General features: G+C 33.4%; 1 protein-coding gene across 1 annotated transcript in view; it reads left to right on the top strand.

Annotated features, from left to right (window-relative positions):
- Positions 1-19620, top strand: part of SGCZ (sarcoglycan, zeta) — a 395846-nt gene that overhangs the window by 277912 nt on the left and 98314 nt on the right. The window contains exon 3 of the mRNA XM_010838840.1: positions 7976-8063. Within this exon, the coding sequence (XP_010837142.1) occupies positions 7976-8063 (88 nt within the window). The remainder of the gene's footprint in view (positions 1-7975; positions 8064-19620) is intronic.

The following is a 19620-nucleotide window of genomic DNA, read 5'->3' as shown; positions in this document are numbered from 1 at the left end:
AAGTTATTTTTAACGTTTTGCAAATTCATAGTTACTTAATTGTGAAGAATTTTACAGTGCAGAATGTGAATATATATGAATACAAATTAGTCCCTTACACTCTCTACAGCTTTATTAAATTGATCACTCATATTTAGAATAATGAATCTCAGGCATTACAAATTCCTCCTGCAGATAACAAGGTAAATTATATCTTTCATTTTCTAAAATGGTAAAGTACACACATTCATTCTACTTCTAAATATGTTCAGCAGAAGAATTAAATAGGAAAAGGTTTTTATCTTGTATGTTATTAATGTAAGTTATTAATGGGTACATAATTAATATATTACTCTTACATACACATAATGGGAGATGAAACGCAGTGTAATAGCTGGAATCTTTTAAAATATGTTTTTAAACATTGTTTATTCATTCATTCATTTTTACCATTTCACTGATTTTCTGACAGAAGTAGAAATTCTGACTTCTTCCTTAGTATTCAACATCTGGTTGCCAATAGCAATAAGTCAGGCAAGCCTCAGGGCAGAGAATGCAGTACAACATTTGATTTGCCTGAATTTGAAAACAAATGCTTTAAATGAGAGTATTTAAACTTCTTATCGAGAAGATTAAATGCTAGTATTGGGGGGAAATACTTTTCCTATAAATTCCTAGGGTTGTTTTTTATCGGGCAATGAAAATTTTATAACATAGAATTTTTATTTTGCCTTAACTGCCTGGAAAGTCAAAGTAAAATTTGGGGTTCAACTCTAGCAACAAGCTATGTGTTTGAACACAATTATTTCTCCTGGTTTGAAAGGTCTTTAGTTCTGTTTATAGATTTTAGTGCCCAATTAAATATTGTGTTAAGTTTGTAACACAATATCTTTTGGGAAGAAGTACTGTTTTAATAAAAGCGTAAATATTTTACATTTTTCTCCTCTTTCTGTTTGCTCTTCATATGGCATCTGTCTTCTGTTTTTCATGAAGAAAGAATAATTAAGAGAAACTATAATACTTTTCACACTTAAAAGTATTTCAAAGGCTGTGGTAATTTTTCAACCAAAAAAAGAGTTCACTTATTTCTCAATATATAACTAATTCTGGGTTTTAACACAAAAATGCCTTTAAATACAACATTTACTAATATTAAACTGGTGAAATTATTGCATTAAGAAATTCCTAACAGTTTCTTCTATTTTAATATAGATTGTATCAAAGATCAGAAATAACAGAAGTAAAACCAGTGAATCACTGCAGGAGTATTTAGTAAACCTTTATTATTCACACACTAAAATGATAGATTGAGAACTGTGAGCATTCAAGCCAAAATATGGAGTGAGGCTCAGAGGAATATTGTTATACAGCAGCTTATAAGGTAAATAGACAGTAACTGTTCTTTCCAGAGATTTTGTCTTAAATGATAGGGAATCGGTTAGTGGTTACCTCATATCAACCCTGGAAAACAATGTAAATTTTGCTTATGACTTCTAGAGGCATAAGCAAGAAATGACCCAGTTTAAGCTAGTCTTGCAAAGTAAGCTATAGTAAGCTTTCCTTGTATGACTAAACTGGTTTTGTCTGCTTAGGGGATTTTCAAGGCTGGTCTTCATTTGTTTTTAATTTTAACAGTAACTTGTTTTGTAAAGCACCTTGTTTTTACTCTGTGCTTTTAAAATATTTTGAAAATAATGGATCAGCTTTGACACACATATAAAGATTATTTTTTTCATATATGAACTCCTATAACCCTTCTAAAAAATGTAATTGAATCTATTTTTAAGGATGAAACTAGGAACCAAAGAGAACAGGTAACTGCTATGCTATTATCATCCACTACTGTGTCATCATTCTTTATGACTTCACCTGTGGTCTGGCAACTCAGAATAGAAATACAGAAAAGTGCATTGAGGAAATGCTCTTTCTCTGCTGTACCACTTCACATTCAAGTTAAAATGTGAACTCAGAGGACTGGGGAAAGCAGTTTAACACCTCTAGATATTTTCATGATTAATTCTTGTACCTTAAAATACAAATTTCGGCAATTAAATGATTTGCATTCAGCAATTAAATGAAATTTCAAGTGTTTTATTAGCCAAAGAATTAAAAACTACCTGGTTTTCATCTTCTTAAGTGGGTCAAATTCTTAGAGAAGAAGTGGCTGCCTTGGGCAGAGAGAGATGATGAATATAAATCAAATCGAAATGTAATATAACTAGTTCCACTTAAATGGCTTTTTAGAAAACTTGTTCTGGGTCCAAAAAAAAAAAAAAAATGGTGCAAGAGATTGATAAGTTTTGTGTCACCTGAACTCATCAAGTAAACACGTATAGCCTGAGTGCACTAAGAAGTAAATATGCCCAGTTCGGTTCATTCACTTAACAGACATTTAATGTAGAGGAACGAGGTGCCAAACATGGCACAAAATATACTTTCAAAAATCTGTATGTGTAAAAGAAAGTGACGACACACTGTGCTTTTAGGACAGAATGATCAAAACAAGGCAAACCAAAGATCCTGTGACAACTACTGTGTAGACGTGAACACAGAGAAACTGGAGGGTGGGAGGCAAATTTTGACTCTGGAGGAGCAGGAAAGCATTACAGAGGACATAACTGAATTGGAACTTGAAACATATCTATAGTTTTGCCAGTTATGGGGCAAGGATAGGAATTTCACATGTAGGGAACAGAAGATGAGAAGGCACAGAAGTGGCATATTTTCAGAAACATGAAAATTTGGGCAATTCTTGCATGGTGAAGTAATATGAAATAGAGCTAAAAAAGTAGAACTGGATCATTTGAAAAAGCACCTTATGTGTAATAAATGTGAATTTTGTTCCCAGCAGAGATCAAGAAGTCAATAAACGTTTTATTTTGCTTTAATTCAAGCATATCAATATTTTTAATTTTAAAATATTTTATGAAAATAACACTGGATATGAAGAATTAATGCAAGGAGGAAATGGTTATTGTGATGTGAGCTGCAAGTCTATTATAAGAAAGATCACAGAAAAATGTATATTTAAGAAACATATCTGCTGTCACTGATTTGATATTGAGGAAGAAGAAGATAGAGAATTGGGGGTAAGATAGGTTTATTATAAAAATTTCTATCAGAGAAGATAAGAAAACTTACCTGGTAAAACTGTATAAACTCAAGAAATGAGATATCAATTTTGTGCCATCTACATTGAACAATATGGACAGTTAGTTATGTTCTCTTTTAGGATTGAAAGTAGGGAAATTCTCATAAGTGATATATTTTAAAATGTGTGTGCAGAGGGCAGTTCAAGAATTATTGCTCTTCCTCTGAAACCTGAGAAAACAAGATTTTAAAAACGAACCGGACAATGTGAAGTTGTATCTTACAATTTATGACTATATATGTTCCAGATATTTACAGAAGAGACTGAAATGTTTAAAGGAATTTTAAAACATATTTTGTTCCATTAATTTTAACATTTATTTTCAGATACAGATTTGCGTTTTAGAAAGCCTAGACTGTTATTACCCACCAGAGACACAGTATCATGGTAGTTAACATGTGAGATTCTATACCCAGATAACTGGCTTCAAATACTTCGTTATTTATTAGTTGCATGATTTAAAGCAAGTGACTTGTACTCTCCTTGCTGAAGTTTCTTCATCCGTAAAACAAGATTGATAACAAATAATACCATTATTAGTTGAGTACTGTAATTACCATGTGGAATAAATAATAAAAGTAAACACCCGAGTGCCCTTAGCAAAGGCTAGTAGCCCAGATTTAATCATTTTTGTATATCATCTCATTAATTCTTTATGAGAAGCCCACAGATTAAGGATTATTACCCTGTTTACTGATGAGGAAGTTGTGATACAGAGATGCTGAATGGCTTGCCTAGTCAAGAAGCCAGAGTTTGGCAGTCTCACTATTTGAATTTAAACAGTCAGGGTTCTCTGTCTTACAAGCACTTTATTTCTTGACTCTTTCTTGGGTGAATTTTATTTTAAGTTTCATAAGTAGGTAAGCTCATACATGTAAAGTATTTAGACGTTTACATGCATGTCCAGCATTGACTAAGTGCCAGTACATGTTAATTGCTTTTCCTAGTACTGCTATTTTCTGCTACAATTTAATAGTTCAAACCTTGAGAGAATGAATATCAGAAGCTGAAGTGCCTGGTGTACACACGACCTCTTACATGTACATGTTCTCACTAGTAGAACTGGTGCTTTTTATTAGAGAAGTCTCTATCGCAACAGCTTGTTGTTAGTAACATTCTCTCTGTTTTTTATATACTGGGTTTATTGTTTGTCTGACTTCCTAGATAATGAACTCCATAAGAGAAGAAAGTTTGTCTCCTCTGTTTCTGTTTTATACACAGCAAAGAGCTGGACACATCATAGGCCCTTAGGAAATATTTATGATAAACAAAGGTGAACACAATAGAAATAAGAATAGAATCATTTTTCCCTTAGTCACTTGCATAGATTATAACAAAAGCATTGAAATGAGAACATAGTGCTTTATTTCTCTATGACCATTAACAAGGTGACAAGCAGGCCCTTGTCATAAAAGATGTAGATGTAAAAGAATCGTAAGAGAGGGTTCTCAGGCCCTCTTAATGGGACCATTGCCTTTCCCCTGGATCTCCTACCTGCTTTGTCTGAAGAGAAGCATAAGAAGGAAAGTACAAAATAATAATAATAAAATAAATAAATTTTAAAAAAAGAAGGAAAGTATATTTCTAAGCATCAAAGCAAAGATGCAGGTGGTATAAAATAGTTGACTTCAATGAAGAAATTGTTCTTTCTCCAAAAGAGATATTTATATTAATGTACCATGCAGAATAATATAGCACCTATGGAATTTTTACCCTTATAGACTTGTCGGTCTTATGCCTATTTGAGAGTTAATACCACCATATGATTTTCCCCCCTTCATGTTCTCAGCAAGAATAAACTCCAAGGAAAATTGCTATATATATTTTAATATCTGAAACTAGACACTAGCTTTCAAAGATTTGGAGCACAGAATTATAAAGGATCATTAAGAGGGACTATTTTAAAAGAGTGAAAAACAATGATTTATTAGTGGAAGTTGTTTTCTTATACGGAGATCTTTGGGAAAATGAGCACAATAAATGTTAAATTTGGTAAAAAGTAACTTCTTGATACTAATTTTCATCTAAGAATGTGTTTGTAATCAGATTTATAAATTAAGATTTCTTGAAATAGTTACTATTAATTTTATCATATATGTTTTTAATCACATGTGTATATTTTAATTAATTGTGTTGTAATTAATATAGAGAGTGTATATTGTGTAAAAGGTCATAGTGTGGACCTAAGAGGCATAAACCATGGTTCTAATCCCTAAAGTTGTCATTGGGGTGATATAAAGCACAGAAATGATAGTGTGACTTGTCAATGAAAACAATGCTCTTACATGCATTGCATTTTGTCTGTGAAAAATGTTACTCAATTTTGATTAATTTCACCTGATCACATTTTAATAAATCTGTATAACATATTATACTGATATCCACCTGAATACCTGTGGAGAATTGTTCATGACCTCTGATAGCTATATGTTTATAGTATAGTCAGTAAAAAGATGGCTGTTTTTATTATAGTAAAATTTTAATCTAGATATAAAATTTTAATTCAGAGGGGAAGTTTGGTGGAATCGTGTAATGAAAAGGAAAGAATGCCAGGGATAGAACCTCCATTGGATCTCAGTGGTTAGAGTAAGAGAAGATTGATATGTTGTAAACAAAGAGATGCAATGATTAAACTTTCAATCCTAACCCAAATCTCTTTCTCTGTTAGATCAACTTAAATGCTTATTGCCTTTTTAAAATGAACTTTTCTTTCATCTTAAAATATTTAATAAAACATATCTATTTTAATATACTTACATAATCCTTGTATATTCTAATGATTATGCTCTTATGCTATAGATCACAGAATTTATGTTTAGTAATTCAAATAAGAGTACATAGTGTCATCAATTTTTAAAAATCCTAATAGTCATATGTATTATATAATAAAAATATTAAAATATATGAATGAAAATGCAGCTAACATATTTTTACAATGTTTTGAACTGCAAGGTGCTTTATAGGCTTCTGCTTTTTCTGACATTCAAATTAATTTCATTTTTTAAAAACATAGGCAACACATATTTAATTCTGCCAATTTAAAATAAAATATTTTTGTGCTTTAGTGAGCCATCCTCTTTGTGCAGTTTCCTTACTGGGCATAATTATTTGCAAACAGTCCTTACTCCACAACCATATTGTTAACAGAATTTGAACATATCACTTGAAAGGAATGATGGAATTAATTAAATATACTCCATATATTTTCAAAAATGAATGTCTGCAGCATAGAAACACCTATGCAAAAAGGACTAGATTTATTTTTAACTACAGATAACACACTTTTGATTTGTGCCAAAAATAAATGAGTTGTGATGAGACAGGATGAAATTGGCATTGTTTTGTACAACTATGTCTCACTTTTGAGAACACATCTGTTCTTGAAACTAGAAATTTACTTTTAAAAATTAAGCCTTAGTTTAGACATACTAACAAAGTCCACTTTTAAAGGAAAATTTGTGTGTGTGAGTGTGTGTTTGTATATCTTTGCTTAGTGCTTTGCATCTAGTCAGAACGGGCAAAAATAGCTTTAGAAAAAAATATATAAAATCTTATGTATATTCAAGTCACAAATTTCAAATTCTGTTCTCAAAAGAGTTTTTATATGATACATGTATGAAAGCATTTTATTTACGTTAACATAGAGATGACAAACCACTTACATGTTAAGGATGACATTGGGAGAGATTTTCATAGTTTCAATATCTTGGGTACAGGCTCCATGAGGACAGGTATTGTTTTATATTTTGATCCCTGAAATGTCCCAAGCCTGTACTTAATATATTCTCATTATTATCAAAATATTTTTGTTCAATGAATAAATGAATGAACTATTTGTGAATGATCACCGTGCTTGTTTTAGACCATAAAAATATGAGAGTAGCCAGTTGTTAGTTACTTGTCTGAGGCAGTGGCAATAGCCTAGTACATAGATTTCTAAAACAGTGATACTGTCCTCCAAATAAATTATTTTACGGTTGAGTGCTCAATTGTGATAAAAGTAAACATCTAAGCAAGATTATTTATGCTGAAAGATAAGCTATCTTACACTCTCTTATTCTATATACCTCCTTTCTTAAATCATCTTATGATTTAGAAATCGTTCCTACTTGAGCTAGATACATAAGGTAATATCAATTTTATTATGATGATTTATTTGTCCATTCAATAAACATTTAGTAAATGCTTTCCTTCAGTAGTGTGCCAGGTAGTGGGAATAAAATTTGTCAACATGACTCCAATGGTTCTTGTCCCATGGACATTTCCTCCTGTGACAGAAACAAATTAAAAACAAGTAAACACATACATTAGCAAAATAAATATGTCTTGGGATAAGTTCTCTGAACAAAATAAATGGAGATCAGGAGTTTGAGGATTGAATGAATCTGTAGTTACAGTGATCAGGGGAGGCACTTTCAAGGAGGAAACATTTAAGCTTAGACCTGAAAGTTGGAAGTTCAGCTTAAAAAGGGACTTCCCCATTTCTATGGAGTTTAACATATCTCCAAAGGCAGGCCTCTATGCCAAGGGAAGGGCGAGAAAAAGAGAAGTTACTTGCAGCAGTGATGAACGATAATCAGTAGTGTTGGAAATGTTTGCACCCCGTAGTTAATTCCTGTTTATCCAAATGGAAACATCCCTATTATGTCAAATAGTTATTAGGAAGCACCCTTATTATTTTGTATTTTTCAAACAGTGTTTGGGGTGTTAAAAGATCTGCTTAATATAAAACAAAGAAATAGAATTTTGATAATACCCAAACAAGTGCAATATACTTTTATATATAAAATCTTGACTATATTTCTATTTTTTATTTGATTTCTTTATTTTATACATGTTTCCCAGGATAGTCCACTGGTCTTACAGTCTGACAGGAATGTAACAGTGAATGCAAGAAATCACATGGGGCAGTTAACTGGACAGCTGACAGTAGGTGAGTGCTTCGGGGTAAAGATTGCTCACACCATCTTACTCCATTTAAAGCTCTGTGGTTGTTTAAATCGGGGAAAGCAAAATATATTCTTTCTCTAATATATTATTTCTCTCTATATACAGACATTCCTGTACAGCCCTATTAGCTTTCACAGGATTTGATTTCTCATAGGCTAGCTAAGGTCGTTGTTACTCTTGTCAATGTGTTAATGTGAGACTGAATTACATATATTTTGCTCTTATTACTCTTGAATTATGAAATGCACCATTTTCTAACAAATATCTCCCTAGTATATTAAATTATAGTAAATAGGCTTAAATAAACATGAAATGCAACATCATTTATCTTTTTTCTAAATAAATAATTTACTAAATATTATCTGCTTGTATAAATAAGAAATGGCATAATAATTGAATATAAACTTAACATTGACCAATTATAAATTTGATGTTTAAATTATACATAGTTAAGGTTTATAGGCTTTAGAAGTTGTAAGTATGTTTTTGATAAAGTATTACTAATGTTTTCTCATTGTCAAAAATTTAGAGATTCATATTATATGGCATTGTTATTTAACTTAATTTCTATAAGAGGAATGGGAAATTAAGAGTCAGATATAATTATGTAAAACAAAGACTTGATTTTGGTTTAATTGCTAATATATTTTTGAAATACTGTATTTTTCTGTGGGAAAATTACCTAATACTTATTGATATTGTGTGTATGTGATAGTATATTATAAAGACTAAACTGCAATTTGGGGAGCTAAGTTATCTTTACCTTGATGAGAAATTAATTATAATTTAATGCAGATGTATATTTCCAGTATTTCTGATTAAATTACCCAAGAATATGACAATGAAATGTGAGATTTATAAATGTGAGCTTAATTCTGTCCACTTATTTCTAGGTATATGAAATATTTTTTGTTATGTATTCACTTCAATGAAGCCAAAAGTAAAATTTACATTGTGAAATTTTTGTATTCCAAAAAATATATAATTAAATTTTATTTATAATTGTTTAATTTATTTTGCTTTTTCTTTGCACTATAAAATATGGTCAATAGATATCCATCAATTGCTGTAATTTGATAGTATTTTGTGGTATGATATCAATTAAAAGGGGCTTCCCAGGTGGCACTAGTGGTAAAGAATCCAGCTGACAAAGCAGTAGACACAAGAGACATGGGTTTGATTTCTGAGTCAGATAGATTCCTGAAAGAGGAAATGGCAACCCCAGTATTCTTGCTTGGGAAATCCCATGAACAGAGGAGCTTAGCTGGCTGGAGTCCACGGGGTCACAGAGTCAGACAGACTGAGCGCTCGAACGCACGAACACACACACACACACACACACACATCTGTTACAAAGGGGAACCATAGGCTAATGGACTAAAAATTAGAGAGAAGAACTATATCTATGGACACAAAAGTGAATCAAAATCACCAGGTACTTAAGTTAAATGTTCATGTCAATTAACTATTGCTATGTTGGAATTACAGAAACAGGCCTAAAGTGGGCAGATTTTCCATCTCATTTTTTTCTTTTTAATGTAGAGAACTCTTAACGTAGAATAGAACTTTATTTTGCATTCTTTTCTAGATTTAAAAAAAGAAAAAGGTCCTTAGTGGAAATGCCAACCTGTAAATTAAACACACAAAGACTACATACCAAGGTCGACTGTCAAATACGATCACTACATAACTAGTGTACTGCCTGTGGAGCAAAGTGGCTGTTTGATTATACGAAGGATAATCAAATATCATTTACATTTCACTGCCTGCTTTCCTGCAGGAAACATAAAGAATTGTAGCATTGGACTTATGTTTTCAACCACTGTTCTAAGTTAATTTTAGTATAGAATCAATACTTGCCAGTTATGTATGGGAAAAGAGAGAAGAATGAAGAGACAGAGGAGTGGTGGGTTGGGGAGAAAGATTAAGCTTAGTTTCAGCTGAAGCAAATCAATAAGTTAATGATGCTCCAGCATATTTCTGTGGAAGCACAGAAGCACACTCATTCCAGTGAGGCTTAAACTGAAAACTTTTAATATCCTGCTCCTCTGGGTGTACTGTTGATGACCTCCATCTTTCCACCACTTGGTATTTCTCATTAACCATACAGAAAACAAAGGAAGAGTAGATAAAGGGGAGTTGGAGAGGGATAATGTATTCACATCTGGAGTCAAACCACATAGCACTCCAGAAAAAAATTATCTCTTGGAGACTCTGTTTTCTCATCTCTAAAATAGAAATAAAGACATTTATTTAGACCTATACGTAAGAATTGGGGAAATTTCAGTGTCTGCAAATCTTAGGGAATTATGTTGCTAATCTGTTATTATTTGGATGATGGTGTTTGTAATTTTTGGTGTCACTTGAGTTACAAATACATTGTTAGAGTGTGAAAGATCTCATGATGCTTTTCTGTCCATTATGTCTGGAATTTTACTTGGGGAATACATGTTGTATTGTAATACTGTTGCAAAGATATACCACAAAACACATCACAGAAAGTGTGCCTGATGTGTGGATAATGTTTTAATCATGTCAGGATAAAATTATCTTTAGGTATAATTTGAAGAGATATTCAGACAAATTTAAGTAAGCTATTCAATCACTGTTCATTTTTAATCATATTGACATAAAGTAACCATTTTAAGCCTCTTTTCTTATTTCCTTTTTTTTCTTAATTTTTCAGTTTTTATTTAGGGACATGGTCCTGGGCATGGTCATATATATATATATGAAGTAAAGGTGTTAAGTCGCTCACTTGTGTCCAAGTCTTTGAGAACAAATAAACTGTAGCCTTTCAGGCTCATCAGTCCATGGAATTCTCCAGGCCAAGATACTGGAGTGGGTTGCCATTGCCTTCTCCAGGGGATCTTCCTAACCCAGAGACAGAACCCAGGTTTCTGGCATTGCAGGCAGATTCTGAGCCACTAAAGAAGCCCATATAACTATCTATCTATATAGAGATAGAGAGAGAGAGAGAACCTGCCTGTCAGTGCAGGAGACATGAGTTCAATCCCTGGGTCAGGAAATTCCCTGAAGAAGGAAATGGAAACCCACTCCAGTAGTCTTGCTTGGGAAATCGCTTGGACATAGAAGCCTGGCAAGCTACAGTCCATGTGGTCACAAAAAAAGTCAAACACGGATATCAACTGAACAACAATATATGCCAATTCAGGCATGATAAAAGCTAAAGCTAAGTATTTTACCCTTGGATAAATTTTTAAAAAGACAAAATTTGTGTGTGCTTGAAGTTCCAGGCTTTACGTAAATTTCTGATATCAGAATCTCCCCACAAAGTTTGACTCTAATATTTTATGACCTTCATAACATAGTTGAAGATCAATGAACTCAAGATTTCTTCCTACAGATTTCTCTTCATAGAATAAAGCTGAAAGAAAGGTATAAGATTATTAGCGGAAAGTGGGTAGAGAGAGTACAGGATCCCAGAAGTTCAGACTCCTTGAAGAAAAAAAAGAACTTAATTCTCAGAATCATTCTCCAAGTCAAATTTCCTGTTTTTTCAATCTGTAATTCCTATGTTATCAGGTCATTCCTTTTTTATACGAGAGATGAAAACTGTCTGATTTTAGGTGTTACATGTTCATATATGTTGATAGTATGATATTTGATATTTTTCAGAATATTTCAAACAATGTAGATAAAATACGTAAATCATGGCAACCCACTCCAGTACTCTTGCCTGGAAAATCCCATGGACGGAGGAGCCTCGTAGGCTGCAGTCCATGGGGTTGCGAAGAGTCGGACACGACTGAGCGACTTCACTTTCCCTTCTCACTTTCATGCATTGGAGAAGGAAATGGCAACCCACTCCAGTGTTCTTGCCTGGAGAATCCCAGGGACGGGGGAGCCTGGTGGGCTGCCGTCTATGGGGTCTCACAGAGTCGGACACGACTGAAGCGACTTGGCGGCAGCAGCAGTATTGTGAAACTTATCATAGGCACTCGGGAAAATTCTACAATGTGATCTATAAAGTAAAAACCATTTCCATAGGGCAGTGCAGATGAAATATTGTCATGCAGTTTTTATATAAACATTGTTCATAATACTGATAACAGTGATAATTAATGCTATAGTAATTAGATTTCTTAAAAATGTAATAATCTTTACCACAGTATAATGGGGATAATTTGTTATCTCTTATTTACCAATAACATTATATTGATCTATAATGGAAAATATTTAAACTACTCTCGTAAGTAGTTTAAACAATATAAATGTTAATTTCAGCAAAACAATTCAGTTTTTTTTTTTTGTAGCTCTTAGCCAATTTTGATCAAGGTATGGAATTCTATATTGCTTTTTCTTACATTCCCTTACAGGAATTGCTTATCTTTGATAAAGTAATAGCTAAAAGTAATAAGATATTTTTTCCATCTCTTACACCTTTTGTCATCAGTCTATAGTTGGAGGATACAAATAAAAGGATAAACTGAAAAGTTGAACAAGGAATGATAGTAGTGGATAGAACTAGTTTTTGTTCTTAATTATTTTTCTTCTATAGCCCCCTTATTTAAATCTCAGTCACAAGCAATGATGTTTGAGAAACCTAGAATGGCTGTTAATGGGGTCCTGTGTCATAAACAAGTTCCATGATGCCATGTCTACCATTATCCCAGTAAAGCATTAAGACTAATTGTGTATTAAATAATTATAATATCATTGTTCTAAAATTTACTTTTCAAATGTGCTAAAAATCACAACTGTATGCTTCAAATGGAATCTCATATGTCATCATAATTTTACTTGTTTAGCACTCAATACATTTAGAGAATCAATTACCTCCTAGGAACTGCTAGCTATTATCATTGGATCATTTACTCATCTTTGATATTCTTAAATCCATTTATTAAAAATCAGTGACATAACCAAATTATATAAAAACCTTAATTATAATCTACCAATATAACACCTCATTTTTTTCTTTATTCTATACTTCTTCAATGCTCAGAGTCATGGTTGTCTTAAGTCTGACTCTATGGTAATAAGAGAGAATATAATTTATAAGAAGTTAAACAAAATATTTACATTTAGTGCTAGTTTTCTTTTAACATTTCAAATTTTGAGGCTTAAACACCATATAATAATGAAAATGGTTATTAATAGCTTCTGCAGCAGGGTTGATTCTGTGATTTCTTCTGAAAGAGCTTGCCTTCATTGCTTAAGGGGATTTATGAGGGGGCCCATCAGGGAGTAGGACATATAAGCAGTCTCTCTACCCAAATAAAGGTGTCTGTACTATCCTTTGCCTTTTCCAGGGGCTGTCAATCAGCTATGCACTTAGAAATCAAATATGTTTTACTCATGTCTAGAGAAGATACACTGAAGAAGAGACCGGCTACCCACTCCAGTATTCATGGGATTCCCTGGTAACTCAGACAGTAAAAAAATCTGTCTGCAATGCAGGAGACCTGGATTGAGAAGATCCCCTGCAGGAAGGCATAGCAACCCACTCCAGTATGGAGAATCCCATGAACAGGGGAGCCTGACAGGCTAAAGTCCATGGGTTGCAAAGAGCCGGACACGATTGAGCAACTAGGCACAGCACACCTCAGACAAGATAACCTTGATAAACAAACTTACAAATTAATTATGGTTCTGTAAGGAAAACATTTTTATTTGATTTGTTTTCTTAACATTTTGAGTAAATATACACAAATGAATGCAGTCTATAGGACAAAACAAATATTTTTGAAATATATTAAGTGTGTAAGAATACAAGTAAAAATGTACTAATGTACAAAATTACATTTACTACATTATTTGTCCATAGGAAAGCCATTTATAGCCTATTGATTACTTAAACTATATCGACCTTCCCTGTAATAAAGATGTAAAGGGAAATGTGACTGATGGCATGATCCCACTATATTTAAGGAGAAACATATAAGCTTCTTATAGGAAACCGGATATTCTTCTTTACATACACTGAATTACAAATTATACATTGTTTAGTTGAAAGAAAACAAGATGATATAGTGTAGACTATTTTTAGCATCTATGTCAAAAGAAGCATTGGGTGTGCTAATACTCTGGCAAAATGCTTTAAAGAAGGTTGAGCTCACAATAGCAAAATGCTGTTATATAAAAGCATTATAGGGAGCAAGAAACATAACATGTTTACCAGTTCAACTTAATTCAGTTCTAAGAATATAGCTTTATCTGCAAGAGATGTGTGTGTCTTTTAAATATTCCTTAAATGACATGCACTTACACCTGGGTTTGTTATTGATCAGAGAAAGTAAGAACCCAAATCCTCAGTGATTGTTACTGGATCTTTTCATTTAAGAAATAAAGTGAATCAGTGATAAAGCTGACATCCTTCGGTAAAAACTGAAAACACTAAGTTTCAACTATGTTGATGTCTCTGCTTACCTCAGTACATCCAAGACAGACAGACAGACAGAGACACACCCATACCCACAGCCACAGCAACAGGCCTCCCACAGAACTGGTACGTGGAGAGTACTGGGAATCATTCCTGAGTCTACTATTGCATACAGCAGGCTTGGTTGACACAGCAGCATTTTATTTCATGCAATTAATTAATTATGCCGCAGGTTAATTTGTCTTGAAGCTTTTCCAAAAATCATGGCAAAATAAAAATGCAGTAACACAGGCAGTGAGTAAAATAACATATTTTTTGCAGTAGCAAATTCAAATACAAATTTATTGTGCATATGTTATATAGAACAATAGCTTAAATATGTTTATAATGAGTTTTAAATAACATAATTTTAAGGGAAATGCTACTATTAAGAATTTAATATACACTAATGCAAGGAGATCCAACCAGTCCATTCTGAAGGAGATCAGCCCTGGGATTTCTTTGGAAGGTATGGTGCTAAAGCTGAAACTCCAGTACTTTGGCCACCTCATGCGAAGAGTTGACTCATTGGAAAAGACTCTGATGCTAGGAGGGATTGGGGGCAGGAGAAGGGGACGACAGAGGATGAGATGGCTGGATGGCATCACTGACTCGATGGACGTGAGTCTGAGTGAAATCTGGGAGTTGATGATGGACAGGGAGGTCTGGCGTGCTGCGATTCATAGGGTCACAAAGAGTCGGACACAACTGAGCGACTGAACTGAACTGAACTGAATGCATATTAGATTCTCAAAACCACTGAGCATGTTTCTAATGTTCCACAAACTTATGCTATACATCTGAAGGTCTCACAATATCAGACACAAAATATGCTTGCTAAAAAGGCATTCTAATGTGACTAATTATTAAGATGTTTTAGAAAACCAAAAAAATCAGCCCATAAATTTAAAATTATCTTTCAGATCAAATTATCTTTAAATTATAGGAATATATGGATTTTCACTAATATTATTATGAATCTAATCATATGAATTATATATCACATTATTGTAGAAGAGTATGTTGACCTAGAAAAACCATAATTTTCTCATAAACTAGTTTTAGAAAGAAATTATGCTTTGATAGTTAATAACATAGATTCAGGGGCCAACCTAATCCAAGACGTGTCATTTCCAACTCTGTGACCATATACAAATTACTCTGGGCAGTCTCTCCAGGCATCTGTGAGAATCACACAAGTACTAATACAGTAGATGTGAGAATGAAATCAGTGAATATATGTGAAGTGCTTGGAACATTTCCTGGAGCAGGGTATGCATTATGTATATGTTAGTAACTATAAATTTTATTTCATATACCTGTAAATAATTCTGTGTAATTGACCAAGCCTCTCAATTTTATTTTCCTTATCTATAAAAGGAATATTATTTAAGATTGTCTCCATGGTTCTTTCCTGTTCCAAGTCTTAAAGTGAAAAATTATTTTTTTATGTTTAGAGAAATTAGTTGATAAATCCTTTGGTCAATTAACTTCCCCACACTCCTGACAAAAAATGACATCTAATTTGATTATTGACATCTTAGCCCCAAATTATATGCACATATTTTTCATTGAAATGAAGAATGTAAATAAGCGCAATTAAATCAGCATGTTGTAATTCTTTCATCAGATTATGGCTTATAAAAGTTTGTTTCTTATTGAAAGTTAATCCACAAAATAATTCAGTAAGTGCCATCAGCTTATTTTTGTCTATACTAAACATCAGCATGTTTTGTCCCTAAATGAATAGAGAAAAATGTAGATGAGGATTTTATAATAAATATTTAAAGACCCCTAAAGTGACATGTAATCTTGCGTTAAAGCAATTACTGTGAACACCTGGGAATCGCTTAATTGACTGCAGATGGTGTAGGACATGTAAAAAGTAGAAGGTTACAGATTATTCTCACGTACCAAATTTATGTTTTCTGTCATTGACTCATTTTTTTAACTTAGAGAATACTGTAATAGTCTGGGACAACTTAATAAGGATGAGTATTTTATGTAAAATAAGTTGTGCAAACCTTGAAGAGTGGATCTACAAAACATTTAGGATTAACTTTGAATGTACATTTTAAATGATTAAATACATTGTTGAATTTTTTGTTCATTATTAAAATTCATTCATTCATTTACATTAATTAAACTAACATTAATTTATCAGTTTAGGAAATAAATGCCTCTGATATGAGGGAAAAGATGGCATTCCTGGAAATTAGGACCCCAAATCAGTATAACTCAGGTATAGAGTTATAATGCCTGAAGGAAAGACAAAAATGTACATTTTTGAAACATTTTATTACAGTATTTTATATCATGTGTTAACATTCTAAAGCATTATACTACCTTTTAAAGTTAGTGTTTGTATTTAATTTAATAATTTCTCAAGCATCTGTATATTTAGGAGCGCAGCATCAAGTCATACCAAGAATATTTCTTCCTGGAGGACCTAGACCAAGTTCTGAAAGAATGGTCTGGCTAGTCTTGTCCAGCATGTGCCTGCCTCTGTCCTTCTCTTCCAGGGTTTTGATGCCTTAGTCTGAGATCAGTCACTGCATTTCCACCAGGCCATCTCCACTCAGCAGTGCTCTGTGCTATGGTACTAAGGCCAGCCCTCCAAGGTTTTGGCCTAGACTTCTCAGAACCAAAGGTTGCCCATCAGCTAGGATTGTCACTGGATCCCAAGGTTTTGTTTGACAGGAAAATGGCTTTGAACTTGCTCTCCTTCTGGCAAAACATATGTTTTTCAACATATAGTCTTTGGTAATAATGCTGTTAGTTGTCAAAGAAATAAATCTAGTCTTGAGTATGTAGACGTGAGAATGAGAGGTGAAATATGGTAATTATAATCATATTAATAGTATAAAAGTGGCAGACACCTGCATCATAGCGCTCTCAGGCCAATCCATCTCTTTATATAATGATAAACAGAGATAATACAGATATTTTTCAACAAATATAATGCACATATTTGTGAACAGTTTCTAACTTCGTAATACTGAGGAAAGCACTGAAGAGATGGATAAACATTTTATTCATTCTATAATTATGTAAAACTATTCAGAATATGCTATGACTATAGCTCAGTATTTCACCTTTAATATTAAGCAGTTGTAATACTTTTTTAAAAAATGATACATTACAGAGCTCATCAAAGGATCTGTGTGCATGGTACATCCTGTCTGACTCTATGGACTGTAGGATAAAAGTAGAATAAAAAAACTATTGGGCTTCCCAGGTGGTGCTAGTGGTAAAGAACCTGCGTGCCAATGCAGCAGACACAAGATTCATGGCTTCAATCCCTGGGTCGTGAAGATCCCCTGGAGGAGGGCATAGAAACCCACTCCAGTATTTTTGCCTGGAGAATCCCATGGACAGAGGCTATAGTCCATGAGATTGCAAAGAGTTGGACACGACTAAGTGGCTGAAAATGCACACAAAACAGTAAAATAGCAGTTTCCATTTTCATATTTTAGGCATTTAATTAGCATTATGGCTATATGACTTACCTGGAATTAATGAGTCTATAGCCTATACGCTGAGCCCAACTTTGTTTTTAATGAGGCTCCATTTGTGGGACCTCAGAACTGCAGGTGTACTTGAGTTTCATGTATAATTGACTTACAGAACATGCAGTTTTGTGCTGGCATTAAAAAGAAACTTGTCTTTAGAAATTTGGTTAATGGAGCCTACAGTTCACAAATGTAAGGTTATGAGACTAATTATCAGCAGACATCTGGTGGTAGGGAGCTAAATAAAATGTAGGGGTCCATGTGTACACAGATTATTTACTTCAGTATCAGGGGCCTTACATGACATCTCAGCCAAACCCAGTCTACAAAAGAACAGTACTAATTGCCAGGTCATGGAATAAAGGGAGATAAGCCATCAGAGGCCATTATTTATGATGGTCCAGATCTGAAAACTACATTAGCTCTTTTTGCTTAAGATTCATTTCATATTATGTATCTATTTTTATATATAATTTTGGAGATATTCCAAGTAAGATAATGCATCATCAGAAAAATATAGCATGGGAAGAGAAAATTGAGTATTAGCATAGGGGAAAAATAGGCCATAGCAATTCTTGTTTCCAAGTTTTTAGTGGATTTTTGACAATACACTTGTAATGAGGAGACAACATTTCCAAAATCTCTTGAAAGTACCGTAAGATTAATGTCAGTCCTTTAATCTGCATTTGTTGGTTAACGTATCTAATCAGCTTTGCAATATTTTCTCACAATATTATCTTTGGATATTTTGTCTTGTATTTGCCTGAAATCAGTAATATCCACTCCTATACACTCCTTTTATGTAATGATTTTGGCATGGCTTTTTTGAATCTTCCATTCTGAGGTCATATGCCTGCTGCTTTGCTTTCTAAATGCTCACAAACACTACAGTCTAATGTATGTTTAATACTCCATCTTCTTTTAACCCCCGCCCCCAAGGAATAAAAGCATGCTGACAACTCAGACTGCTTGGACCTCACGTTCTCTCATGTCACAATATTTAGAACAAAATCTCTCATTTTCATCTTACATTATTTTGCCATTCTTTATCATTCTATGAATATTACTGAAAATACCTAACAGGCCAGTCATGCAGTTTTTTGGGGAGGGTAGGGATTTGTGGGGCAGGTAATTCTAAAGGAATAAACTTCCTTTCCCCAGGTCTCTGTCTTCTTGAGTCTTCGTGACTGTCTCCTTCCTCCCCTCCCCTGCAGGCTCATTTCTCATCCAGTTTGTGAACTATTTTAATGGAATCAGTAAATTTATCCACAACTCTTAATTTACAAGGAGACTAGTCAAACAAAGTTCCCATTTAATCATAGGTATTTTCACATTCAAAGCTCTGAGGAATAAAAAATTACAGTTTAAAAAATTATAAATTTACAAAAATTACAATTACTGAAATAAAAGATATGATGGTATCAAGTGCCAGAATGGATGCAGAGCTCCTGGAATACCTACACTGTGCTACTGGAAGTGCAAAATGATCCAGACACTCAGGCAAAGATTGCCTGTGTCCTATCAAATTAACAAGGTCACATGGGTCTTGTTAATTCACTTTTAATAAGATCTGTGGTACAAACACCCTCTTACAACAACAGAAGAGAAGATTCTACACATGGACATCACCAGATGGTCATTAC

This window comes from Bison bison, unplaced genomic scaffold, assembly GCF_000754665.1.
Source record: "Bison bison bison isolate TAMUID 2011002044 unplaced genomic scaffold, Bison_UMD1.0 scf7180017864105, whole genome shotgun sequence".
Taxonomy (NCBI): domain Eukaryota; kingdom Metazoa; phylum Chordata; class Mammalia; order Artiodactyla; family Bovidae; genus Bison; species Bison bison.
Note: the sequence above shows the minus strand (reverse complement) of the source record. Positions and strands in the feature narration are given on the sequence as shown.